Source organism: Lutzomyia longipalpis, chromosome 3 (genome assembly GCF_024334085.1).
Source record: "Lutzomyia longipalpis isolate SR_M1_2022 chromosome 3, ASM2433408v1".
Classification (NCBI taxonomy): Eukaryota; Metazoa; Arthropoda; class Insecta; order Diptera; family Psychodidae; genus Lutzomyia; species Lutzomyia longipalpis.
In genome coordinates, this window is record NC_074709.1 from 29,809,843 (window position 1) to 29,837,706 (window position 27,864).

General features: G+C 34.9%; 1 protein-coding gene across 10 annotated transcripts in view; it reads right to left on the reverse strand.

Moving 5' to 3' along the window:
- Positions 1–5,280: 5,280 nt before the first annotated feature.
- The window catches only part of LOC129793795 (zinc finger and BTB domain-containing protein 17), a 38,358-nt gene continuing 15,774 nt past the window's right edge, over positions 5,281–27,864 (reverse strand). For 3 of the 10 annotated variants that reach the window (XM_055834141.1, XM_055834147.1, XM_055834142.1), the window contains 6 exons: positions 20,147–20,411; positions 16,346–16,530; positions 10,890–11,052; positions 9,787–9,954; positions 8,993–9,693; positions 5,281–8,929 (listed from right to left, as the gene is read on the reverse strand). In XM_055834141.1, the coding sequence (XP_055690116.1) occupies positions 8,522–8,929; positions 8,993–9,693; positions 9,787–9,954; positions 10,890–11,052; positions 16,346–16,530; positions 20,147–20,411 (1,890 nt within the window). In that variant the 3' untranslated portion in view covers positions 5,281–8,521. Of the gene's footprint in view, positions 8,930–8,992; positions 9,694–9,786; positions 9,955–10,889; positions 11,053–16,336; positions 16,531–20,146; positions 20,412–27,864 lie in introns of all 10 variants that reach the window. The other 7 variants (XM_055834149.1, XM_055834144.1, XM_055834150.1 and 4 more) reach the window with 3 other exon arrangements.

A 27,864-nucleotide genomic window follows, 5' to 3' on the forward strand; every position in this document is an offset into this window, starting at 1 on the left:
TTTCATTTTGAAGGAAAATCTAATTCTCGTTTTTAAAAATTTTCAAAGTTTTTAATTATTGGTTTTCTTCTATTTTCGTAGGTTTGTATAACTTAATAAATAAGGATATGGTTCGAAAGATATTCAGAATGTCTAGAAAAATTTTCAAAAGTATATTTTGCCCCCTAAAAATGAAAAACATTAAGCGATTTAAGGCTTTATGGGTTAATTTGAAAGCTACGGCTTAGCTCTACAATTTTTGCAAAGAAACCATTTTAATCCAATGAGCCGTTTTTGTTATTTTTCAATTTGAATTTTTCTAATTCTCAGATTTAAAAATTCAATTTAATTCATTGCAATGAGATTTGTATTTTTGTTGAATTCCTGTTAAAATCTTGAGGAGATTTTTCCTAAGCAATTACTTCAGGCTAATTCGTCAGACTTACCTGCAGTTATCTTCCATCTTCAAAGAGAATTTCCACCTTTGAATAAATATCCTCAAAGAAAGAAAACAAAAAGAATAAAAAAAATTTAGATAGAAGATGGATTTATTTTGAAATCTCTACATTTATTTCATTTACTCTTATATTATTTCTTTTTTTTCTCATATATTTATTTTCTATGCTAAGTACTTATATTAGTATTATATTTTCCACAATTTTTTTTTTACTTTTTCATCATTATCTGGTTTTTTATTTAGATTTTTTTTTACTCCACTATTTCGTCCTTGTAGATTTTTTTTCATCATGCGTCAAGCATTTTGCAGCAATTTGTCTGCATTTTTCTCAATTTTTTCTCCTTCAACTTTTTTTTTCTTTTTTCCTTCTTTCTTACAAATCGAATTTTTTTGACCCTCTTTTGGCTGTGTTCAAGTTATTTTTTTCTTTAAATATCATTTCTCATTTTATTCATCTTCACTGCGATGCGTGAAAAAGGAAGCTTCTGAAGTTACAAAAAGTTTTGAATTATGTCCCGAAATGTTTTTACTTTTCACCTAAAAAAATAAATAAAATTCTTTTGATTATTATTCTTTCAATATTCTTTATTATAATGCACAAAAAAAGTGATTCTCCCACTCATTCAGTTTACATTTAATTTATTTAAAAAAAAAAAAGTCCTACGTACTGCAGTCAAACAAAATGGCATTTAATCTCATGACACTTAAATATTTCTCATGTTTTTTTACTAACTCATTGAATATAAAATATAATGCATTCTTGTAGAATTAAAAAAGAAGATCATTTAAATGTCTCAGCTCATTTTAATATTTTTCTTTTAAATTACATTTATTTAAAAAAGTTCAAAGAAAAGGCCACTGAACTAACAAGGGGAAGATCGACAGTCAAATTGAGAGGGGTTGCACACACAGGGTGGTGGAGATTGGGGTCAATGTTAAGAGCTCTCCAAGTTGTAAAAATCTCGCAAAGATTCCAAGTTTCTATCTCAAACGGGTTTCTTTATTTTTCAATTTAAAGGAAAACCTAATTCTTGTATTTAAAAATTTCCAACGTTATATATTTTTTGTTTTCTTCTATTTTAGTAGGTTTGTATAATTTTATAAATAACGATATGGTTCGAAAGATATTCAGAATGTTTAGAAAATTTTTACAAAGTACTTTTTGTTCTTTAAAAATTAAAAATATGAACTGATTTAAGGCTCTTTAGGTTAGTTTGAAAGCAACGGCTTAGCTCTACAACTTTTTCAAAGAGACCATTTCAATCCAATGGCTCAGAACAGACGGCCGTGACTATTGGTTGACGTCTTCGCGATGCAACTTTTTGGATGTGACTTTTTTGCGCAGACATAACCTCAAAGCAACTTTTTTGTGTGCAAAAAAGTGAGAAATACGGGAAAAAATGCGTTGCAGTGCCCCCGGGGGGCTTCCTGTATGCTGTTAATGCATTTTCCAGGCGGAAATTTGCACAATTCTGTTTTTTACCACAACAATATTTCGATGCGACTTTTTTGACACTTGGATGCGACTTTTTCGATGTAACTTTTTTGGATGTGACTTTTTTGATGCAACTTTTTTGGGTGTGACTTTTTTGATGCAACTTTTTTGGGTGTGACTTTTTCGAGGAAACTTTTTTTGTTCAAAAAAAAGTGAAAAAAGTTTCCTCGAAAAAGTCACATCCAAAAAAGTTACATCGAAAAAGTCGCATCCAAGTGTCAAAAAAGTCGCATCGAAATATTGTTGTGGTAAAAAACAGAATTGTGCAAATTTCCGCCTGGAAAATGCTATAACAGCATACGGGAAGCCCCCCGGGGGCACTGCAATGCATTTTTTCCCGTATTTCTCACTTTTTTGCACACAAAAAAGTTGCTTTGAGGTTATGTCTGCGCAAAAAAGTCGCATCCAAAAAGTTGCATCGCGAAGACGTCAACCAAAAGCCACGGCCGTCTGTTCTGAGCCAATAAGCCGTTTTTGTTATTTTTCAATTTGAAACTTTCTAATTCTCAGATTTAAAAATTCAAGGAAATTCCATTTTTTGTGACCTAGACAGCAGCTCAATTGACCCAATCTTTACCCAATTGAGACCTCTCAAAATTTTGCCAATTTGGCCTTCCTTTCGGCAAAGAAGTAAGTCTCAAACTCAATAGAAAAGGAAGTATTTCTCTTTTGTTTTTTTTTTACTTTAAAAAACCTTAAAATTAACATACCTAAGATTAATTAAAAAAAATGTGCTAACAATGTGACCTGTGCAGCTTCTATGGCACACAATCGCGAGTTTTTACAAAGTTTACGATCAAAAAAATGAAACCAACTAAGGTTGTGGCCCTTAAACAAGTAACGGCTGAGGGTAAAACGATAATTATTTTTTAATAAAAGAAAAGATTTCTTTATTACTTTTGGGGTTATGTCGCTTATCGATGTTGGGCTCTAGGGAATCTACTTTTGTTATTTGGATTTATACTTAATAAATTCCCTAGAATCTCATGGCAAATCCGTTCTCAACATCTTTTTATTCTTTTTATTTTTAATTCTTATTTTTTTTTGGATAATCTATCGGGGACGCTTTTCGTTGTTGAAATGAGATTTTAAATTCACATTTTTTTCTCATTTCCAATCGATCCATCTGGACTCTGTCTTTAGATCTTTGCTGGGAAGTAGGGGGCGGAAGGCGGGATAAGGGGGGTACTTTTATTTGTTTTCTTTTGTTTTAAAGGGGAATTAAGGATTCAGGGGATTTTTCTTAAGGGGGACGAGAGAATATCTTTTTTTTTTCTTTTAAAACTATGTCTCTCTATCTGTACTATTTTTTCTCATCAGTGGAAAGTAAAAAGTGAAAACCAAATATTCTGCATAAAAGGAGGGATGTCATATGGAAAAGATTGATGATCTAGGCTACCTAGGGAGAGCTAGGTTCCTAGATTGTTTTTTTTTTGTGTATAAAAATCTTTAGATTTCTTTTAGAACGAATATTAATTAATTTCTTAAATCAAATTTCATGAGTTTTTTTTATAATTTAAATCGAAATTCTAGGTCTCTTAGAAAGCTAGATCCTCCAACGACAAATGACTTTAAAAATCATAGATTTTTTTAAATTCCAAAACTCTTCCATTTACAATGAAAAATCCCTCCTTTTTGCTGTTTAAAAATCTCACAATATTTTTTTTCCACTCACAATCTATGTTTTTTCTTCATCTTGTTTTAAATGCTATTATGTAATATAAGTTTTGAGACACATTATATTGGAATTACTAGTTAGTATGACTATTTTGTTTTATTAAATTACTCCACATAGCTTTTCTCAATCAATGAGATTTCTTATCCCGTTCCTGGATTGTTTATACTTAAATTATAAAATGATTTTTTTTTTCGAGGCGCAAAATACACCCAGGTGCCTTAATTTCTGGAATTCTATGTTTTTGTTTTCTTTTATCTAAAGTAGAAAATTTTATTTTTTTTCACGCTGTTTTAGTTATAAATAAATTTGTTTTTAGACCTGGGTTTGAATTTTATTAAAATCCATATTTTTTTGTTACTCTCACATGAGCCAATATGTCGGAACGGTGTAAAAAAAACATAGGATGTCCTGGTTTTCTATATTTTTTTGTAAATGCTCGTTTTTTGTGATTTTTTTTGGGAAAAGAAATAGATTGACTGACAATTTATGTTTGTTTATCTTCTTTAAAGTGACTTTTATACTGATCATTTGGGCTATTGTAAATTGGTTGATGTGATCTAAATTTCTACGGCTTACAATCTATATTTTATTTGAATAACATAGAATCAATTGTTTTCTTGGTTTTTTGTGTTTTTTTTTTCTTTGAATGTTTATCACCCAACGTGGGGCTTCTGCTATCTTGCTGTATGTGTTGTGTGTGTGTTTGATTGTTTGTGTGTGTGATTGTGTAGTTTTTTTATCTCTAAAATCAAATGCTGATCAGTGACACTCTCCTGATGGAAAACATCGAATGTGTCTATGTTTTTTTATTAATTATTTTGTTTGGAAATAATGATTATTATCTGGGCTATTGCAACTCAGTCAATTAACACGACATATTTGCGGGCGTCCCCTTTTCTTACTTGGGGCGCCCCCATGGCTACATTTTCTTACTACACTGCTTAGTAACCTCTCCATTTTGTTTTTTTTTTAATTTCTTATTAAAAACGGAAATTCTATGATTTTTTTTTCAAGCCGCCATTGCGACTTGTTTTTTTATTGTTTTTTTTTTTGTATTATTATTTTGGGACACTATCTCATCATTCTCTACAGCTCTCTCACTTTCTCACCTTCCTTTTCTCGCAAAAAATGTTCTTTTTTTCTACGTGTATCCCCTCGAATGGATAACACGAGTTCTTGTTTTTTTTCTATGTTTTTTGCGATATTTTTTTATTTTCTGTTTACTGTTTTTTTCACCATTTTATTAACCTCTAAAAACACACTCCTTAATTGATAACAATATTATCTGGGCTATTGCATTTCTTTTCACAGCATAAAATATGTGTTTTATGCTGTCAAAAACAACTCAAAGATGTTTATGCACTGTGTGACAAAACATAGGAATTTTCACGAAATAATATCGATTAATGTGAGTCCCGGGAGGGGACCTAGCGTAAAACTAGCCAGGTGTGCCCCCCACAGTACTCAACTCCACTCTATTTCATTTTATCGGGCTATTTCTTTTTTTTAATGTTATTTAGTAGATTTATTTTGCTTTGTTAATACTGTGTCTGCTTTTGGTTATTTTATTTTTTTTCTCCACACTCTCCGTCACGTCTTGGTTTTATCTTTTTTTTCTTCATCTGATTAAATTAAGTTTATTTTCTTTTTTATTATGGTTTTCTTTAGGTGAAAAGGTTTTCTGGGGGGTTAAACCAAAAGGTTTTCTCTTGCCTAGTGTCCAGGCTAGGTGTAAAGTTTTTAAAACTTAGGATGTTGAACCTAATTAGGGGTATAATTAGCGGACACATTGATCCCATTTTGGGGTCTAGGCTGTTCGTTTCTTTTTGTATTTATAAATTTTTATGCTGGAATTTCTTTTCGTTTTTGATTAATTTTTATTTTGGTCCTAACACAGAATTCTCTAAAAATTATTCCAGAAAATTTAGAATGTGAAGTCTAGATTTTATAAACTTTTTTGTTAGATTCTTGAAAAAATATTAGGGTCCTAGAACTTATTAAAATATAAGATTCTAATAGACAGATTGAGGCAATCTTTAAAAAAATATATTAAAGTGTTTTTGTAGAATCCTAAAATGGCCTAAAGGATAAAAAATAATTTTTATATTTTCTTTTTTCTTTATTTTTAATTTTCTTTTAAATTTTTTTAAAGATCTTTTTTAGGATTCAAAATTTTTGCTGTTTTACTTTTTTTGTAAAACTTTTAAATGTAAAAAAAAAATAATTTTTTGTGATCTTAAGTTAGGACCTAATGTTAAAGATTCAACTTCATGCTTTTAAAGGATATTTTCAAAATTCATTTAATTCAAATTGTTTTTTTTTTAATAAACTTAAAATAAAAGAATCTGATTTGTAAGAAAAATTATTCTTTAGAACTAAAGATTTTTCTTTTCTTTTTTTAAAATTTTCCATTATTTTCAATTGTCTTAAATTCTTTAAAAAAAAAAAAAGATTTTTTAACACGATATCAACGACCAGCCTAAGACCCCTTGAGATGTTTTCTCGTATTTTTTGTTTGTTAATTTAATTCTACGCGACCTTGATTGTTTTGTTTGTTTGTTTGTTAAATTACTTATATACTGTGTCTCGTTTTTTTTTTTTATAAGTAAAGCTTCAAAATTGAGAATAAAAATAAAATAAAAATGAGGAGAATTTGTGTACCTACAGGGGGGATGGGGGTGTCGTGGGAGGGGGGAAAATTGGGCTAACTACGGTAAGTAGTAGCCTAGCGGGGGGCCAGTGTTTTGGGGTCAATTGAAGGATCTATTCAACTCCATAAACGTCCATTTAATCGCTTTCCCTACGTTCACTGCTTGTTTCTTTTTTTGTTATTTAGTTTTTTTTTTTGCCTACATGATGTCCAGCTCTCTCTTTCTCTTTCTATTTCTCTGCAAAATGTTCTAAAGGGTTCTTTCGTGATGTTTTCACAGAGAAATATTTTTTTTTAATTGGTTTTTATTTCTTCACACCCAGAGACGTCTTCTCGGGGCTTCTGTCCTGTCTCTAATGTTTTAATGTTTTCATTTTTTTTCTTTTAAATTTTTATTGTACTTGTACTTGTTCACACGATGTGATTTTGACAAAGAATAAGAATAAGAAAGCCATTATAATAACACAAAATCACAATGAAAAAACATAACCCGAGAGATTTTTCTAACTAAAAAAAGAGAAATAATAAAGAAAAATTTAATCTCTCTTAAATCTTTCCGTTAAACAATTCGAATAACAAACCGCCATTTGAAAAGGAAAAGATTCCGTTGAAGTTTGAAAAAATAAAGGTAATGTGGGCGTTTATCCCTTATTTCTAAGATGTGTTTTTTGTTTGTATCCTTTTTTTCATTTTAAAAATTATACAAAAAGAACTTGTGTAAAAATTGCATTCAAATCACATTTGTTTTCCCTAATATTTAGAGCGATGGTGTGACTAAAGTCAATCACAGAAATTAAAAAAAAAAACTCTTTAAATAAAAGAAGAAAAATATTTTGTGAAAAATAATTAATATTTTTTTTATTTAAAAAAAACCATTGCAAGATCATTGAGAGGGTCTGGCACGATTGCACATTTATATTTCTTTTAATTTTAAATATTGATGAGATTTTTGCTTTATTTTTTGAAACTGTTTTTCATATTGATTACGTTGCAGTGTAGACAATTTTGTCGAACGTCTCGTAATCAATTGTTTTCAATTCCTAAATGCTTTTTTTTTCATAAAGATTGTTTTTAAAGATTTATCAAAGTCTTAACTTTAAGAAATCTTTAGAAAAAAATCTTTGTATTTAACTAGGGCTCGGACTTTCGATCTGAACATCGAAGCTTCGGTGATTCGAAGCATCGAAGCGTATTCGAAGCACTGCAAAAGAACTGCTTCGTTTTTAAAATGCTTCGATTATTCGAATAATCGAATAAGCTTCGAAGCTTCGAGTAATTTTTAGATATTCGAAGCTTCGAAGCTTTTTAAAATATTCGAAGCTTCGAAGCATTTTAGGTATTCGAAGCGGATGGACGATTTTAAAAACGAAGCAGTTCTTTTGCAGTGCTTCGATTTTTTCTCAACACTTCGAAGCATCGAAAAGTTCGATTTTTCGGAGCCCTATATTTAACTTTATCAAAATTGGTCTCAAAGTTCCTTTCTAGGCTTTAAGAATTATCCTTAATTTTGAGAAATTCCTTTTATTTTTGTTGATTTAATTCTGACTTGGGAGAAAGCCTAGTTCCTTCAGACTTTTCCTCTAAAAAAAAAAAACGACAATTTTAATGTTCTGAAAATGTTTTCATTTTTCTCCTACATCGCATCGATATTGAAAAAAAAAGAATTAAAAGATTTTTTCAAAATTAAGATTTTTTTTGCAATTCCTTTAGATTACTTAATTAGGAGCAATTTAGATTTATCTTTATCAGTTTAGAGCTTTAAAAATTCATTTTTTGAAGCAAAAAATAGAAACTTCTAAACCGATTTTGATAATTTTCTGTACGTGCCTAAAAGGATTAACAAATAAGCAAAATTCCATCAATATATTGGTGATTTTTCACCAGACCCTCATCCTTGTTTTGAAGGAGCATTGCCCCTCAAACATGTAAAATATAATATTTAAAAAAAAGACAGTTAATTTAGCTAATATATTAAATTATTTTAAAATTTTTCATTTTCACTTTTTGTTTTCTTTTTTTTTGTAAATTCTAAATTAAAATATTGTGCTTCAAAGTGTGTCACACCGCTACTTTTGATTGTAAAATAACTTTTTAATTTTTAGTTTTTTTTAATTATAAATTTTTATTCGGACCATGTGCCGGCGGGTCGCACTAGAAGAAGCCCCCCATTATGGGTGACTGGTGGGATGTGTCCTTACCAAGGAGACGCACCAAAGCGCTACCGCCATAGCCGCCGGCTACTTCGCCGGCGACATCCGTGCTTCAGGACGTGTGGGAGGCTTGATTCTGCCCACCTGATTGTTGTTGTTGTTGCTGTTGCTGTTGTTGTTGTTGTACATGACTAGACAGAGTGAATGTGAGGGCACGCGGATCCAGCCTCAGGGCATGCTCCAGCCGCAGCGCCTCGCTCAGTTCTGGCGACATTTGTTGCTGTAGCGGTGGCTGCGGCTGGCTGGCTGCCGCTGAGACCGCTGGCGTCTGATGGAAGTTGCTGAGACTCGTTGTGGCACCATTTGACGTGGCACCACTCGTTGAGCTCCCAGATGCCGCCACGGCTGCTGCTTGGGAGACAGCCAGACGCAGGGCGGCCTCCGCTTGAGATCGCAGTATTGCCTCAGCTTGATGTATCCTCAGGGCTGCCTCTGGGGAATTTTGACTCTGATGGTGGCCCTAGAAATGATTTTACTTCCAGTTTAAGGAACATTTGGGTTTGAATGAAGAGAAGGACTTTACCTGATGATGTATGGGATCTACACCTATTGATGACCGCATCATACTGTCGGCCATTGACACCCGCATGGCATTCATGGCAGCCTGAGCAGCTGCACTGGCTGTATCCTCATCGGTGGGTGAGGCACCAGGCGCTTGAACTGTTGTGGAGCCATTATTGGTAGCAGCGGGTGGTGTTGCGGTTACTTGTACCGACGGCGGTTGTTGCTGTTGCTGTTGCATTCGCATGGCAGCTGCAAGATTAACAACGGCAGCTTGCACAGCCCCAGCGGCTGTATTGGAATCCACACCCGGCTGGATGCCAGCCGCTGCGGCTGCAACCATTGCCATTCGATTGGCATGCAGATCATCCACATTGTACTGCTGTAAGTGCCCATTGTTGGCACCACGTAGGATATCACTGAGTTTACTGCTGCAGTTGTTGTTGTTATTGTTAAGGAGACCAGCTCCTGGGTCTGAGCCCGCCGACGACAGGCGTCCGCCACCGCTGGAGCTGTCTGAGTGCGCCGACGGGCTGGGGCACATGCTATTCTGCCCACCACCACCTGAACCAATGCCAAGGAGATTGGAATTGGAAACTGCCGCCGCAGCAGCTAGCAGGGTATCCCTTTCCCGTCGTTCAGCTGCTGCTCGCGATAGGACGTACTGAGCGGCAAACTGGTGCTTAGGATCCATTCTCATATGCTCCATGTGCGTTAGGAGGCCTTTTTTTATAAATCAACCGAAATGTTCGTTAAAATTCAAAAACAAAACCGTTTTTTCTTTGATTTTGAAAAACGAAGAAAAAGAATCCTTACCTGCTTCGTGCGTAAAGACAGCCTGGCATACGGAACATGGCCACATCCTGAGACTTGTTGTGAGTTGCGATGTTTCCGGATGGCAGGCTAAGTGTTTCCTCAGGGAGCCCTCGTTAACGTAGTGCTTCCCACAAACGGGGCACGGATGGTTGGCGGTCCGCCTCTTGGCTAAGTAGGGGTCAGTGGGTGATGAGCGAACAGAAAAATTGGGTTTTTATGGTCAATGCGAAAGCCGATAGAAATGTCAAAGCGATTTTTTTGTAATGAAGAAACCAGGACACTCAGCACGTTAGATTCCTAAAGCCATGTCAAAGGATCTCCTTTTTTGTACATTAACAATGATTTATGGATGTTTTGGAGCTTAAATTGAGAAGTTTTGAATATTTTTCCGTCGGAGAAATTTGATTTTTGCAATGAAAACTGTCTACAACCAACAACAACCAAAATGTTGATGATTTTATATTGAATTAATTGTTTTTTTTTAATAATGTTTAAGACGTTGTTTTATATGAAACTTTCACTTTAGTAATGGAAAATCCATTTTGTTTTGCAACGACAACTGAATCTTCCATAACGACAACTGAAATGTTGCTTATTGAATGTTTTTTTTAAATATTCTTGACGTTGTTTAACGTTAAATTTTGATTTAATTTTAAACAACCGATTCTATCATACCATCAACAATAATATTGATTAATAGCTGTATTTCTTACTTTATTTAATGTTAATTATTTATAATTCTGTTTGTTCGTTGAAAAAAGTCATTTTTTTTACAACAACAACCGACTGCAACAAAACAACGAAAATGTTGTTTTGTAAAAATCTTCGTCGTTTGAATTTTGAAATTTTTAATGTACAATAAGCCGTCTTTTTTCATAAGGAATACGCACTTCAACCAACAACAACCAAAATGTTGATTTTTAAACAACAGAAAGAAGATCCTTTGTCGGAGGGAATAATTCAACAGTACACAGTACACCAAATGAGATATTAGAGATGAGGATTTAGCAATGATGGAGAAAGAATGTTTAAGACAGATAGAGAATGAGAGTGAGAGAGAGAATGAGTGGTTAGGATGATTGTAGTTCGTTGTAGATACTTACTGGCCACTCCGGATGCATTTGGATCCTTGTGCGTGTGCTTCATGTGCTCCATGAGTGCCTCACCGCCGAGGAAGAGCTTATGGCAAATTGGGCAGGAGGTAGCATTTGGGCCACCGATTAGGGCTGCATGTTGCTGCAAGACACCAAGATGCAGCTGTAACTCCTACACCCCACCAAACAACCCCAAAACGAACATGGGTAATGGTTAAGTTGTGGCTCTCGTATACTTTCGACTCTAAACACTCTATAAATCAACATCCATCATGCAAAATATCATTGAGAGAAACAATCAAAAAAAGTATACGTGCTTCAAACGAATAGATGCTACTAAATAGTTTTAATTTCTTCTTTTTATTTTATTGTTTTAAAAGAAGATTTTTGTGAATTTTTTCTTCTTTGTTGTAGATTTGTTGTAAAAAAAGTTAGAAATGTAGTCAATTAAATCATGAAAAAATGGACAAGAAACTCATTTTTCGATGTAATCTTAGGAAAATGATTTTATACCTGCTTTTCACAGGAAAAACCTTTATTTTAAGGGCTATCATTAACTCCTTGGGGACAACATTCACACGTTAAGAATGAACAGATTCTTGCAGTTTTCTTTAAAAATATTTTTTTTGCATGGAAGAATTATTAGTTATGAACGCTCTGAGATATTCAGTGATCCTCAAAGGGTTAATGCATCAGACAGTAAAATACTAAACTTCTATAATTTAGTAGTCTTCAACGTGTTAAAAGATAAATTGAATATTTTCAGATCTTCTCTTAATTTCTTTGTACCAAAAAAAAAACATTTTATTGTAAAATGCGGAATGAGCAATAAATTGAATTGAATTGAATTGAAAAATTTAAGAATCATTTTTTCAATACTAAAGAAATATAATTTTGTGAAAATTTCCCTTAAGAATAAATGATCAAATAACTCAAATAATGGTAAAGTCTTCACAATTGACCCATCCTCCCCGCTTTCCTTACAAGGGGCTGAACCTGCAACCCCTCAATTTATTGATGCTCTCATGTATATTTTTTTCTTAGTCCTCAATGGTAACTCATTACTTCAAGACGAGGCCGCGTTTTCTTTTTAATTCCATCCGCGACAACACCCGGACATTGAGGGTGACGGGCTGTGCGACGATTGAGCTGCAGAAAAAAGGTCCTTCCTGGCGGTCTCAATCGGTGCCTAATGAATCATTTGGTGCAAAATTGTATCCCAATTGGTGTACGATTCAGGGCGCGCTTCTCGTTGGCGCGCGGGGGCCAATTAGTGCTTCGTCCTAATTGAATTGTACCACGCGACATTCGTGCATTAATGACCAATTTAGCACCAAGAGAAGGACGCTGCCAGAGAGACTTTTCTCACACTCTGTCCATGTGATTTTCTTTCGAGTGGTTACCACCACTCAATGCACACACACAACATGCTCTGCTCAGCTCAGTCCGAAGCTCCTACCCTCTTGACCACGCGCGAGAGCTTTTTTTTCCTTCGCCACAAACCAGCATCCGTTTTTTATCCTTGCCTGCATTTCCTCCCTTTCGCGTGAAAATAATCTTTCCCTCATGAAATATTCAGTGTGTTTTGCTTTGGGGGCGAGAGATCCCTCTCCAGGGGGATGCTGCTTTTTTTCCACGCTGCAGAGATTTTTTTTGTTGTGTGTGAAGAGTCTCTGTGGGGGTGGGCAGCCACACTAAGTGCACAGCGTGCGCCTCGCAATGGCACGCTCCTGGCGCTCCCCACGTTTAAACACGTAATTGCTTCACACTCTCATTAGCACGTTCCTCGAGTGGCCATGGGGTGCTGATGGGATGAGGGGGTGCTGCTCTCCGCAGACTCGCTTTTTTTTGTATACGCTCTATCCTGGACCCCTTGCGACGACACATCCACCCCCATGCCAGGGGTGGTGCATTGAGAAAAATGCAATCTTCCCATCATTTTTAATTTAATTTGTTTTTTGAGATTTTCATTTCAAAGAATTCTTTAAAAAATATTTTAACCCTTTCAAGACAGAGAAAGGTAATTTTAGAAGATGTTTCATTCTAAAGAATAATTTTGTATGATTTCATTTTTTAATTTCAATTGGTTGAAGAATAATAAATTTTAGCAGTTTTTACTATTAACTTTAGCATGGTTAAATTAATAAAAGTTTTACCACACTGAAGTAACTGCCAATAACTGCTAGAATAATGGAGCAAAGCACTATTTTGCCTTCTCGGTGGAAATTAAAACACTCCATGGTTAAAATGCTAAGCAAATTATTAAAAAAAAAAAAATGTAGGAAAATATGATTCCATTGCATTTGAATCGGCATATGATCCCCAATGATCACGAAAGTGTTAATAGGAAAATTGAAGTTTTTTGTGACTTAATTTTCCCTGATCTGCCCTATAAATGATTTTTTAAAGAATTGCTCAAAGAAAGTATTTTTAAAAAAAACTAAAAATCATATTTTTGAAAGAAGAATTAACCTAAACATTTGCCCATCACTTTCTTGAATGATTAGCCCCTTTTTGAGGCAAACCAAAAAAAAGCGGGTACACTGGTTGCCCTATTAACTATCGATTAGAAGACTTAATGCTGCGGGGAATTTTTTTTCGCCTAACATTCTACTCTGCGGAAAATCCACGGAAGCTGCCCTTTTGCCGGGATGTCCGGCAGTTGGGTGCGGTGGGTGGGTAAGGGAGTCCGCCACCCCCCCACAGTGTTTTTTCCCATTATTACCAAATGATTCCACATTGCGTAATCAAGCGGATTGTTTGACCCTCGAGCCACACAACCCTTTTGTTGAAAAGGAGCAGCAGCAAAAAAAGTGGAACCGCGGAAAAGGGCAGCTCTATATTGGTTTGGAATTTGCATTTGGATGGGAATTTTTTTTTCTGGGGGAGGTGAAGGAGAAATCTTTTTAAAGCAATTAAGATCATTTTTGATGAAGCTCTGTGGGAATGGCTTTGATGGGACGTTTATTGAATTGAAAGTGATGGTTGGAAGCTGTCGAAGGGGTTAACACTGTGTTGGGTAATTGGTTGTAGTTAATTCACTTCTGCAGTGATTTTTTTTTAAATTGATTTTCCCTTTGAGATTTTGGGAAGTTTGGGCATAAAATGGATGATTTTGATTCGAAGAAATTGCACGTTCGGATTAGAAAGAATTGTAAGAATTGAATTGAGAACTTTTTTTTAATGAATTAATTAGAAAAGATCAAATAAAAATCGTTCTCTCGATAGAATGCTTTTTAATTCTTTCAACAGAGTAGGAAATATTCCAAATTGTAAGAACTTAATCAGAAAATTAGTATTAACTTGATCTTAACTACTTTGAAACATTAAAAGGCATTTAATTACGACTTTTTCAAGATCTCAACTCGGAATCGAAGAAAAGTTGTGTAGAAAAATATATTATTTACACTACCCTCAAAAAGTTACCGGCAGTCACAATTAAGGCTTCTTCAATGAGAATTTACGTGAATTTTAATTGATTATTACTCCGCCTGTGGTTAATCGATTTTCAAAAATCTGCTATGTTTAGAAAGATACATTCCTCACCTAAATAAAACTTCGTGAAGAAATTAAAAAAGTAACGAAGAAAATTTTATAAAAAACAATCAATCAATCCATTAAAGTTCTAAACTGAAGAAAAATATTTTTTTATATTACCACGTTTAATTTTTAATAATTCCCACCCTTTAAAAAAAGAATCCAACTTCGATACCTACAGTAAAAAAAATCCCATCAAGTCAGAGCTTTTATCGAGAGACATTGACTTGATAAATTACCCGTGAAAAGAAAAGAGAAAAAAAAAGACTCCACGTCTCGCCAATTAAAAAGAAAAAACTCTGCTGGTGTGTCGTTTCATAAATAATGTATGACCAATTCTTCCGGTCGATTTTTCAGCTTTAAATCCTTTTTTTTATACCTCCTCCTGCTTCTTCTCCTTGAATGGTGAAGCACTTAAGAGGGTAATTTTTTTTCTTTGCTTCTTTCCTCAATTTTTAGCGCGCGACAGAAATGGGGTGAGCTGCCCACTTTCCTCTTTCAAATATTGATATGAATTCACTCGCACCAGCTGCATTCTTTCACCGCGCGCTTCGTCCATTTCTTACCACCCCCACACCCACTCGCAATACTTTTCCCTGAAGAAGAAGGAGTATGAAGAATTAAAAAAAAAAAAGAAGGAAAGAACTCAAATATCTCTCTCTCACGAAATCATTTCGCCGGTTTTTTAATAGTATAGAACGTAGTAGAGTTATACCCTTGCCAAAAAACCCCACCCACCGCCCCCTCACTCCCTCAGGAAAGATGGGAAAAGTTGATGGTCTCTCCAGATGAATTCCATCGCAAGCAAACCCACCCACTTGAGTTTGTTAATTTTTCTTATTTTTCATTTCCATTCCCCGGAGTTCGCGTTTTCTCCATTCGTTTTTTTTTCCTTCCCTTCCAACTTCGTTTCCCATCTTTTTTCTTTTTATCTATACCCCCCCATACCCCGTCTTCATTGCCACTCCTGCTGCTACCCTATCCTTACCACCCATCAACCACCCCCGCCCAACCCTCGTGGCTTCTGTCCGAATGTTGTCTGCCAAAAAAAGAAGGGTTGCCCGCCACTTTCGTGATCTCTTAGACATTTTTCAATCGTGTTGGAAGCAAAAGGGGCTCAACATGTCTGTTTTTTTTTAATATTGCTTCAAATCATCAAAATCGGGCATAAGAAAAATGAGGGAGGTTTTTCTTTTCATTGGTAAATCAAATGCAAGTTATAGGAAAGCAATTTGATGTTTAATTTTCACGAAGAATTCCCGGAAATAAATTTCCTTTCTGATGCGTTTGTTGTTAGCTATCAAAATTTATTTGATTTATCAAAATTGATCCTTTGAGTGAAATTAATGTATTATAATGAGTTGTCCAATATTTATCCAAAAAATATTGCTTCGCATTCTAAAATTAAGAAATTTAAGATCTGGAAATCTTGATTACAATATAAAAGTTGAAAAAAAAAACAATCAAGATTGTCTAAAGAATAACGATCAAACGGATATGCAAAGTTAGTCTCGATAAGCCTATTGCAGAACTCTATCAAGAACGATTTTATTCTATAACCCTGAAAAGAAGTTTTTTTTTTTCAAAGAATTTCTGTTTTTGGATTTTTTTTAAGGCGTTTAAGTTTTTGTGTTTCTTGTCCATTTTTTTTAAACTAATTTTCTGCTTTAATTGTGAATGAAAAAAAATCTCAAAAACTACTAAAATCTACTTCAAGAAAAATTCAAAAATTGAAAGAATAAAACGTTTATATATTTCACTAGCCAAGCACACGGAAGCGTAGCAAATAAAAATATAAATTGAAATAATAAAAAATTGGAATTTTTGATGAAAAAATAAAACGTTTTGGGGCTCAAGGAGGGGTTGTATAGAGATGAAAAAAGAAAACAAAAATAAGAGGCATCGCAAGGAATACATACATGACTGACCTTGGACGTGTGGGTGCGCAAACTGGACTCCGTTGCGAAACCCTTCCCGCAGATATTGCAGTGAAAAGGACGATTTTTGGCGCGTTCGACCTGGGCATCATGATTTCTCAGGTGCTGTTGCAAATTTGAAAGTTGAATAAAAGCTCGACCGCAATCAGGCAAGTGACATTTGTACGGACGTTCTCCTGGAAATTTGCAAAAAAGAAAACCAACATGGAGTCAATAATAACCTTGTGGGCAATTGAGGACGCTAACCTCACTTTATTTCTCAAAAAATCTTCGTTATTTTTTTTTTATTTTCTGTTAAAACTTTTCAAAAATTACTGCGATTATTCAAATTTATTTAAAAACTCAAAAATCATTCACAAAAGACTAAATTTTGACCAATTCATGACTATTTCTGCTTAGTATTCAACGCCATAGACCACCCATTGTGTAGAAAATTGCGGAAAATCGAACACTTCCTCTGCCATTTGCCCCCCAACCACTTTGTCTCTCTCTCTTCTCAATACATTGTGGCCTCCACCCTTTTTGGTTGGGCAAATATTGAGCCAAGAATTGGTGACGGAGGGTATACCGGGTATACACACAAAAAAAGCGCTAGAGAAAATCGCAAAATGCCGCAACTTTTAATTACTCTCGCGCCATCCGTCTCGCTTCTTCCCCATTTTTTCTTGCGCCTCATCCTCCCAAGTCGTGGCCACCCCATGGTGACAGTCGAGGTCTTGGGGGGCGCACCACTGACGCGCGAAAAATTGCCCTCACAGAGTGCGAGAAGGGGTTGTGGAAGCTGTGTGCAAGCCGAAGCGGCTGAAGATTGCTGGACTATTGAAGATTTATCATTAAATTTATTTTATCTTAAAGTTTTCGTTTCTTGTATTTTCAATTTTTTTTTCTAGAAAATCAAAAATTCAGGTCTTTCTAACCTTAAATTTTAATCTTTTGAGGTTAGCGTCGGTAGTGTGAAAGACGTAAAATTGATTGATCATTATCAGGAGAAAGTTTATAATTTTAATTACCGGAAAAAGTTAAATTAAACGTCTACTTAAATATTAAAAATTCTTCATTAATAAGAAAAAGAAATAATCTTAAAAAGGTACTAAAAACTAAAAAGTTTTAGAAATTGTAAAAGAATTTATATAAGAAAAAATCTTCCAAAATCTCCCAAAAAACCCTTAAAAAATCTCAAAGGAAACTTTTTAGAAAAATTCTAGATTCAATATTTCACACTGAAAGTGATTTAAAAAAAAACTTTTCCCATTATGAAAAGAAAATTTCCTACAAGGAAGAACGAGAAAAGGCAAGAAAAGGGAACCCCAACCCTCGGAAACAACCATGTTTTGTATTGTACGGGGGGTTAGAGATAGTTTTTGCATTTTTCACCACAAAGTGGGGTTGTGTAGGCTCCCACCTCTATGCGCGGTGGGCGCCCGGGAGGCGTGCTGCCTCGAGTGGCCTAGACGCGGGAGTTTGGGGTGAGAGACCACGCGCCGAGAAAAAAAGGGCGCAAAAAAGCACGGCACGGCGTCCGGGCGCGCTCGAGGGTACTCAAATGTGTGTGGGGGGCTGGGGTGGACAAACAACCCTCTCCTCCTCCCCCCTCTCAAATTGGCACACTGCAGAATGTCAATGGGGTGGCCTCTCCATGCTTTTTTGCACACGCGCAACTTTACATTGTGGTTGGGTATTAGTCAGCTTGGGGCGACTGGGATTCCTGCGGTGACCATCGATCTCTCGCACTGGGAAAAATGTGTGCAGTGTAGCCCCTTTGTGTAGGCTAAATCAGGGGGCAAGAGGGGGTGAAAACCACATATTAAAATGGTACTAATTAGAAAATTTTGAGGGTGTTCAACTGATGACATTCCTTTTCAAATTAGGATGCTGCAAGATGGCGGTTTAACGGAAAATTTTATGCTTAAATTTTTTTGCTGAATTTTCTTTTCTAATTCTTCTTCAAATTAAAAAAAAACTCAATGAACAATAAATATTCGGTTGAATGCAAAAATTTCTCCAACATTAGACCACCGAAACGTACTCAATTGAGCCAGATGATTAATACGGGGGTACGCGCAGAAAAAGTTGTCCGCAGCATAAAAAAGACGACCGACCAGTTTAGACAATATAGAGAGCATATCTTTTCGAGAGGGTTGTTAAAAATATATCTGGGAAAGGGGTTGAATTGTGACGAAAAGAATTCCAAGACTTGTTTCACATTACTTTTTTTTTGGAGGTTTAATTTTATATCGCCATCCTTCCTGGCCCCGCGTTGTTTGGCAAGTTTCTTAATTCCGGGGCGGGTCGGTTTGTACACAAAAAAAGCACGGGGCCCCGTTCAAGAGGTTCCCGTGAAATTTTTCATTACAAACATCATCAAGAGTGCCGCAACCGTTATTAAATTTATGAAAATACGTGGACATTATTTTGAGGGTTTCCTTTTAAAAAAAAAACACAAAATTTATCATTTTGATGATTTATGAATGAATTATGAGGTCATTGAGGCTTTCTTTATGAGTTCTTGAAGTTTTTTTTAAGGTTTAAGATCGATAAAAACGAAAATTTTCTTACTACGGAAGCATAGTTTGATTCCAACCGTGTTAGGGGTTATCTAAAACAGTTTTTTTTGTTATAAAATTTTTTTTAGGAAAAGTTCTAGCTCTATATATTTTTTCTATCTAATTGAGAATTCAAATTTTAATCCTTAATAAACAATATTAACATTTAATTTTGACGGTTTTGACACACAATGTCAGTTATAAATCCCAGCTAAACCCTAATCCCGAAACGCTACAATGTATTTTATACACATTTAAAATAAAGTTTGAAAAAAAAAACTTTTGATTCATTTTCCCACGAAATGAGTTCTCTCTGACAGACTGAATTCTTTCAAACAATGAATGGAACTAAGAAAAAAAAACTGTGATGATGGACTCACTTGAGAAGGGGTTAAAGTTTAGCTATAAAAAAAAATCCGCGTGTACGCATTTTAAACCGGTTTCGCGGGTTTTTTTCTTGGGCATTGAAATTTAGGATTTGGGACATTTTTTTGCCGACACTTGTGAGCCTCTTGAGAGAAAAGGGTTCTCTCAGGGCAACCTTCACCCTCTTCGGCAGTGTTTCAACGAATGTTCACTACAATGAGGATGTAAAGAGTTAGTCCATGGACTTGTCGAAGGAATGAGGAAGAACCAACAGGTCAAAAGATGACCCTTCAGTTGGCAAGAAAGCTAAGAAAAAAAGATTTTGTTAAAGAAGAATTAAAGGAAAAAACATCCTAAAAAATTAAAACGATTTAAACATTAGATCGAATGCACGTTGTGTGGAAATTTTGATGAAATTCAATACATTTAGGGTTTAATGCATTCAAAAAGAAACTTTGCCAGATGTTGTGAGTCAAAGTAAAGATAATAATCTGATGGATTTATTAAGAGATAAAATTGAAATTTTTTAAAATAGAACTTTTGGAATTGCAGGAAAATAATGCCTAAATTTCGTTCGACGTTCTTTGTTTTTTTTAGTCTGAGAAGAATTACTTTTGAGCTCTAAAATAAAATCTGAATTTCAACTTTTTGATATTTTCTGAATTTTCCTTTGATTTTTAAAAATCTAATGGGTGTCTTAACTAGACGTTTCAAACGGTGTCTCAGGTTGACATATCGAAGGATTAAAAATTTCTTCTTCATCAGATCTTCGAAGAAGTAATTTAAGAAACTCTTCTTTCATCCAAAAAATGATTACGAAAAACGTTAAAATTCAAATTATTTCTAATTAAATGTTTAAACAAAAAAAGCTTGATAGGCTTACCTGTGTGGAGCCTCGTATGTTGCTGTACGTGCGATAGCTGCTTGAACCTTCGATCGCAGTATGAGCACTTGTAGGGTTTCTCGCCGGTGTGGACACGAATGTGTTGGACGAGCTGGTGATTGCTTGAGAAGCTCTTGAGACACTGCTGACACTGGTGTGGCTTTACTTCTGCACCCATGCCAGATCCACTGAGCCCACCTACGCCCACACCTCGCTGTAGATCCCGGGCGTGCTGCATCTGCATGGCGCTCTTGTGCATGAAGATCTAAATGTATGGAATATATGGAAGAACAACGAGTTAGGATACTTCTTAAGTGGAATCCTGTCTATGCTTCAAAACGCCCTACTTCCTGCACTTCCTGGTCTTTCTCTTCCATTTTCCCCATTTTGTCTTGTTGCTGCGTAGTTGGTGTTGCATTAAAAACACATTCGTAGTGTTTGTTGTGAGAGGTTTTGCGGTTAATTTGATGTCTTTTGGCAGCGAAAGGGTTAATTTTATGATTATTAGAACATTACAAAAAATCTATGGGAGTTTTCTAATTTTCCTGATGAGCTTTTCATGATCAAAATCATTCAAAAAAATAGCCCCAGAGCTTTTTTTACAAGCTTTTTCTTGAACAAATCAAAAAAGCTTCTCAACGGGAGAATTTCTCTCCATTTTCACCTTTTCTGCGTGATTTTTATTCATGGAGAATTTTTCGGGGTCAAGTGGCGTCAGATGCAGTTCACAATGAAAGAATAAATTAAATAAGAATAAAAAAAAGAAGAAATCCCCCCTGTTGATGCAAACATCTCGCATCACTAACCTACGTCAAGCGAGGAGAGGAGTTCAATGGCTCCCCGAAAGCCAAGTGAATCTTATTTATCTCACACAGAGTCTTTTCAATAACTTTTTTCCTCCGTATCGTTGGCTTTTTTCTTTCCTCTCCTTCTTGCGGCCTTTTTTTGCCTCTTTATTGCTTATTCTTTTTTTTTTATTTACAGCCACTAAATCCCGCGTGAAGTTCGTTGATCGCGATTCTCTTGCATATATATCTTTCGGGAGAGTCTCATCTCTCGGGAGGCGCACACACATATGTGCAAAAGAATGTTTTTCTCAATCTCATCGACGCTCAAGATGGTTTTATTTGCTCGCGCGGGATGCGAGGGAACTATACTTTCGAACGTTGCTTTTATTCTTTAAGGCGATCTCTCGCGAGATGTTTACTGTGGTGTGTGGATTTGGTGGCTTTGAAACGGGATTTTAGGGGGAATCTTATGCCCCTTTTTTTAAGGTCAAACTTTACATTTTAAATGCACAATTTTCTTCCTTCTTGTTCTAATTAGAATTTTAGCATTTACCTTTCTCTTCCTATGCTTGAAAGTCAATTTGTTAATTATCTTAATTAGAATTTTAATTTTTTTTTGAGATATTTTTATTATTAAGATATTTTTTGAAGAGTTTAAAACATTAGGACACAATATATTACTCGTGCATTGCTTTTTATTACCCCACGTGTAATTAAAAGTCGTGTACAAAATTTCCCGGCTGACTAAAGAATTATTACCTACATTTTATTTATTAAAATGCTTTTAATATATTTTTTTAATAGAAAGTATTTAAATTCCCCGTAGAAAAATGCTTTTGCTTGAAAAATATTTTTTTACAGATACCTGCCAGTCGGGTAATTTTCCTAATTTTCTAACGACATCTTGTATTATTTCTAAAGGTACTAAAAAAATCATTTGAAATACATAAGCAACACAAACTGCAACACACTTTTAATTAGCACCGCTACAAGAGACTGAAGTTGTTGATTTTTTCATTAAAAATTTTCCTGTATTAACATTCATTTTATATAAATTTTCTATCTCTTCCATTTTCTCTTGCATAGCAAAAGAAAACGGTTTTCTTCATGAGAAAAATGGGCGTTTTGTGTGAATTTTTTCCCAACCCTCCTTCTGTATGAACGGTGCGGCGACGTCGAGCGTCCCCTGCACCCCATCTCGTGCCAAAGTAGTTATAGCGCCTGGGTAAAAAATATCCCAAAGTATCCCCAATAGTTGCCGAGTTATTCCGCATTCTTTCGACACCCACAGTCGCAAAGGCGGAGCGTCACGGGCAGATGGACAAGAAGTGCCATAGTTTTTTCCCCTCCAGCGTCTTTTTTTTCCTACTCATTATTATTTTTCCTCTTCTATGCCATTCTCCAAGGTGGTCTCCTTGGCCAATTGGCGCCCAAAAAACCCCCATGTTTATTTTTTTCCAATCTTCGCCAGGGGTTGAAGAGAAAAATGAAAAAAAAATCAAGAGTCCTATCGACCCACCCTCCTGTATTTGACGCGCGAGGATTTTATTTTTTTAAAAGATGCACCCTTTTTTTAATATTAAAAACGTTCTAACGTGCGAGAGGGTTGCTTTTGTGTCCAGTACAGAGTACAACCCTTCACTGTGTGTTGTGCATAACACGCGGGGTAGGGGGTCAAGAACCTCGCAAAGAGGAAATTGGAATAATTCAATTGGGTTGGATTTATACTTATTTGAGCTTTGTCATGCGATGGGGGTTAGTTGACATTTCCTAAATGTTTTAGGCATTGAATTAATTTTTAATTTAAAAATGTTTCGGAAATTATTAAGATGGGCTTCATTTGGAAGGAATTAGGATTTTTTTCTGGGTGGCATTTAGTTGAGACACTTTGGGGTTTTGCTATAAAAATAAGCATGAGATAAATATTGCATTGATTTGATTTAAATCCCTTAGTTCTTTCTTTAAATTAATTGAAAGATTATCTTTCATATTTTGCAATAAGAATAAGGATGTGTTTTGAAAAAAAAAAATATAAAACTTTAATTATTTTTTGATATTTAGCTGAGACACTTTGGGGATTGCTATAAAATTTTGGCCTCTGTTCTGTATTAAATCTTTGCTTTTTTGACTCTTCATTTTATTAATAAATTGTTAGATTCTTTTTGATATTTTGTAAATTGAATAATAAAATTGTCAGGTATAAAAAATATTTCTTATAGAATTTATAGTTGAGGCACATTTAGAGCTATAAAAATGATTTTTTTAATGTACAAAAAATCTACAAAACGAAGGCACAATTTTTTTAAAAGAATATTCTTTATATAGATAAGATTAGATTAGAGATAATAAAAGAAGCTTTCTTGAGAATTTCAAGGGCACACGATTTTGATAAGGTTTAATGATTTTTGTTTTCAAGATTTTATTTTATTTATCAACCACTTGAGGTTTAATTGAACTCAAAATATTTCAAAATAATAATTTATCTTTAATCTGCTCTCAGAAGATTCTCCAAAGAATTTTTTTTTAATAAAAGAATAATTAATCAATTGAATAAAAACTAGTTATTTTTTTTTAAATTCAAAATTAACCTTTTGAGCTCTTTTTCTCCCATTTAACCTCTGAAAGTATACAATTTCTTATATAGACTCCTTGTGGTTGCTCTGCATGAACAAATAAGTCTGAGGGAAGCAACACACAATATTAAAGCACAACATCACACATTGGTATAATATGCATAAAATTGAGTAAATATTGATGCTTTATCTATTACCTCAAGAGAGATTCCACAGCTTTATATACATATATGTGAGAAAATTGTGAGATTCCACAAATCAAATCTCAATAAACTATTTTTTTTTAAATGATTATTCTTCATTAATTGAATCCTTTATCTCCTTGTGAGATGAGAACTTAATCCTAACAAATTTTCAAGGGAATTTCATGAACTTCCTCATTGTGCTGCAGTTAAATTCATCACACAAGTCCAGTAAGTGAGACACAGACATTTGGCAGGTATTTCACAAACCCACCCGCGCCAAAAACAACCCCCCTTTGAACATCACTTAACACCTTTACTTGTTTGGGGAGGGGTGGTAAACCCACACCCCACAGTAGCACCCTCTCAGAGGGTAACCTTGCTCTTGTTGAAATTTATTTGAGAAGCTCCCGCACCAAGAGTATTGTCATCGATTTTCCACTTGCTCCCTGGGTGGGAAAAGCTGCAGAGGATTTTCCGACGGCTTTTCCCTCGCGCAAAAAGGGATTTTTTTCACACAATTTTTGACCACTTTTCTCACAAAAGTTTCAGATTTTTCTTTTCGTGGGTTTAAAACACTCAAAATTGATCTTAGGGAAAAGACACAAAACAAAATGGAAATGTTAAGGGAGACTTTTAGTCCAGGTGTGATGATTTTGAGGGCAATGGCACCTGATTTCAGGGGGGAGAGAAAACGCGCGCGGAAAAGCTCTTGTTATGGGGCGAGGGAGCTACCAAAAGGCGCTGCAAATTCGACACTGACCATCCTCACTGATTTCTCGGTTGCCTATTTCAAAAAGTCTCAAAGCGAGTCCAGAGCCAATTTCTTCTGCAAGATGAGTGTGTAAAGAACAAAAAAAAACGCCGAAGAAATGATTAAGATGCACACCAAGATGGAAGAGACTCGGCTGACTGTTCGATTATTTATAAATTTTATCCGATTCAAAAAAAAAATCTTGGGAATCTTCTAATTCTATGAGGGAAATTTGGTTTTTGGGTAATTTAAAACTTATAGAATTTTCACTGATCTTATCAAGTTTATTTTATGATCCTGATGAAAATCCTATCTAGATCGAAATGTCAACGGAAGATTAATTTAAAAAGGAAATGTCAATATGGAATTCTTGATTTTAAATTTTTCATTGTCTGTTAAAAACATCTTGATAAAACTTTGGAAATTGCAACTTAACCTCAATTTTAAGCCAATTTAAAAGATCTAGGTTATGTCGAAAGCCGTGGAAAATTCTCTTAATGATTCTTATGATAAAAATTCAAAAAGAAAATAAGTTATTAAAATACAGAAATGAGGTGAAAATGAACTGTTTTAAGTCCTAAATTTTCTATGTAAGTAAATAATCTTAATTATGTTTAAAATGTCTATACTTTATTATACGTAACCTCAATCTCCGTTAAATCAAAATTTTTGAAAAACGTTCTCAAGAACCAAATTCTAAAAGAAATATTTTTTTAATAAAGGAAAAGACGGGTGAATGTTTTATTTTTCAATTTCAATTCTTCTGTTAAAATATTCCCTTTACAAGAATGGTAAAATTTCCAATATAACCTCAATCTACGTTACATCGAAATCTTTAAAAATCCCCTTCAGAACAAAATTCTAACAGAAATATACTTTTTATTGAAAGAAAAGAAGGGAAAATTAATTACTTTACAATCTTAATTCTTCTATCAAGAGCCTTTAACAAAAATTGTATAAATTTCCAACATAACCTCACTCTTCAGCTAAGTCGAAAGCTATGGAAAAAAAATTTTTTTTAAAGACAAGCACTGTTGAATGTTCAAATGACTTTCATCACAATCTCTCTTCAACGTTTGACCCTAAACTAACCCCTAATCGACCTATCCTGAAATATTTAATCACTCACGCGCTTATTTACAATATTGCTCATTCAGTATGGGCCCCATTGCGAGTTTGGGGAGAGAGAAACTCTTTTTTTATATTTTTCTTCTTCTTCGCGATATAAAAAGGCACATTTGTGCATTCTGTGAGGAATTCTCGCGAGGCAAGAGTTTTGTATTTGTGAGTACCAATGGTGCTGTGTGTGAAAAAAAGGCGCACAGATAACGCAGGCATAAGATGGAGTGAAAGAGAGAGGAGGCAATAAAACTCGAAATCCAAGTTATGCTGGCGGGAGAAGGCGGCTTGCGCGGAGAAAGAATGGGCAAAATACGCGAAAAAAAGAGTTGAAAAAGAAATGCAAAAGATAGACTTCGGGGGTATAGCGAAATAGCGCGAATGTGGTGCTCAAAAGAAGCGTACATATAGCAATTTCTTCAGCACGAGAATTCACGACAATTGCGCGCACGAGGAGGAAGAAGTTGCAAAGGAAAAAAAAACGCGCTAAAAAGCATCTCAACAAGACTCTTTGGGTGGAGAGGTGGCTTTTGCACATCTTTCACATTCAGAGAGAGATATATGTACTTTTATATATATTTGAGAGACGCCCGCGAATGCACTGAGAATTCTTCTAATAAGTATTATATATTTTTTCTAATTTTCAATTTTGATAAAAATGCATTTAAACTATTGATTTTTTGGAAAATTCTCTTTACTAATTTAATTGAAATGCATTAGAACATAAAAATTCTATTCTTCATGGTCAAAAAGATCCTTGAAAGATTTATTGAACTTCAATTAAAAGAAAAAACCCAAAATATTTCTACACAACATTTCCCTCACCCTAAAGAAATTAATAAAAATAAATTCTTCATACAAATTATTACACAACATTCTGTTGAATTTTTTTCCTTTTGCCCAGAGACATTGAAAAAGAACCACGAAAAAGCCTTAAAATCCCATAATTCTTATACATCGCGCGATTTTAATGATAGAGCACCATACAAATGGGGCGGGAGAGGGGGTTGAATAATACCCCAATATTTCCTCGAGAACCCCACAATTTGCTTTCGCGAAGGAACAAAGAAAAAAAAACATTGGGCAAAAAGGGTTGGGTCATAGCTAAAAGGTACTTTTAGGAAATAGCAAACTAATTCTTCTTCTTTTTTTTTGCCCAACTATTCCTCCAGGTGTGCGATTGGTTGGCAAAATGTGAGGAAGGGCAAAAAAATATACGTGTGCGCCTCAAATGTTCCGTGTCTCCGAAAGTTGTGACTTCCATGCCGGAGCTGCTATGTAGCCCAAACCTCCGGAAAGTGTTTGGGTGCAAGAAAAAAGGGCCAAGAGAGGCACACACAGAAGCACAGAAGAAGAAGAAAAAAACGGCAACACTCCACCAATAGACATTCCACGGTGTAGAGGGTTCTACCTGGCTGTGCGATTTGCCGGAACGCCAGCTCTCACAATTTTTTTTTACCTCTCTCTACCTTTTCGCATTACCATTTTGGCTGTAAAATGCGAAGAAAAAAGTGCATCACTTTCTATTGGCTCCCGCGCGCGCTCGTTCACCTTCTTTTGGGGAAATATGTTGCGGGGGGTTTACTTTTCACACCGCGGGGGTGGTGGAGTATACACATATACGGAGGGCGCGGTGAATGCGAAATGAGAATGAAGAGGTGGGGGGGTGGGTGGCTTTGGATTGATTTAGCGTTCTCACGGCGATTTATTGCTGTTTCCCCAAGAATTCTTTTCCTAACTTTTCGCGCTAAAGCGAAAAAGTGGAGCTTCAAGTGAAGCATCCACACCACCACCTCCCCGCCAAAAAAAGGAACGTTTACTCCTCTAAAACTGAAGACACGCACTGCTAAATTGAGCGCTAAATCGGTAAACCTGAATTTTATAGTGTTCAAGGGGGGTTAAAACCACCCCCAAAGCACGATGGAATGTCATGGGAAAATAAAAGACACCCTTTTTGGGGAATTTTCTCACTTTTCCAACACATTTGGAATCATCCACATCCACCAAGTGAATGAGGGGAGATTACGGGTGGCAGGGGGTGTAATTTGCAATTTTGGAATTTTTTTTTCATTCACTTTACAGCATTTTGTACAAAAAGGATACTAATTTGTAAAATTAGTGAGATTCCCTTTCGCTTCTTGGCGAATTTTTCTCTCATTTTGATTAATTAGATTTCTTTTCTTGAAGAATTTTTTGATTTTTTTTTCTGAATAGCTTTTAAAGTTTTAGTTTTTTAATCAATTACCTTCATTCATAAATTAATTTATTTATTTATCTATTAATTATAAATTAAAGATTAAAT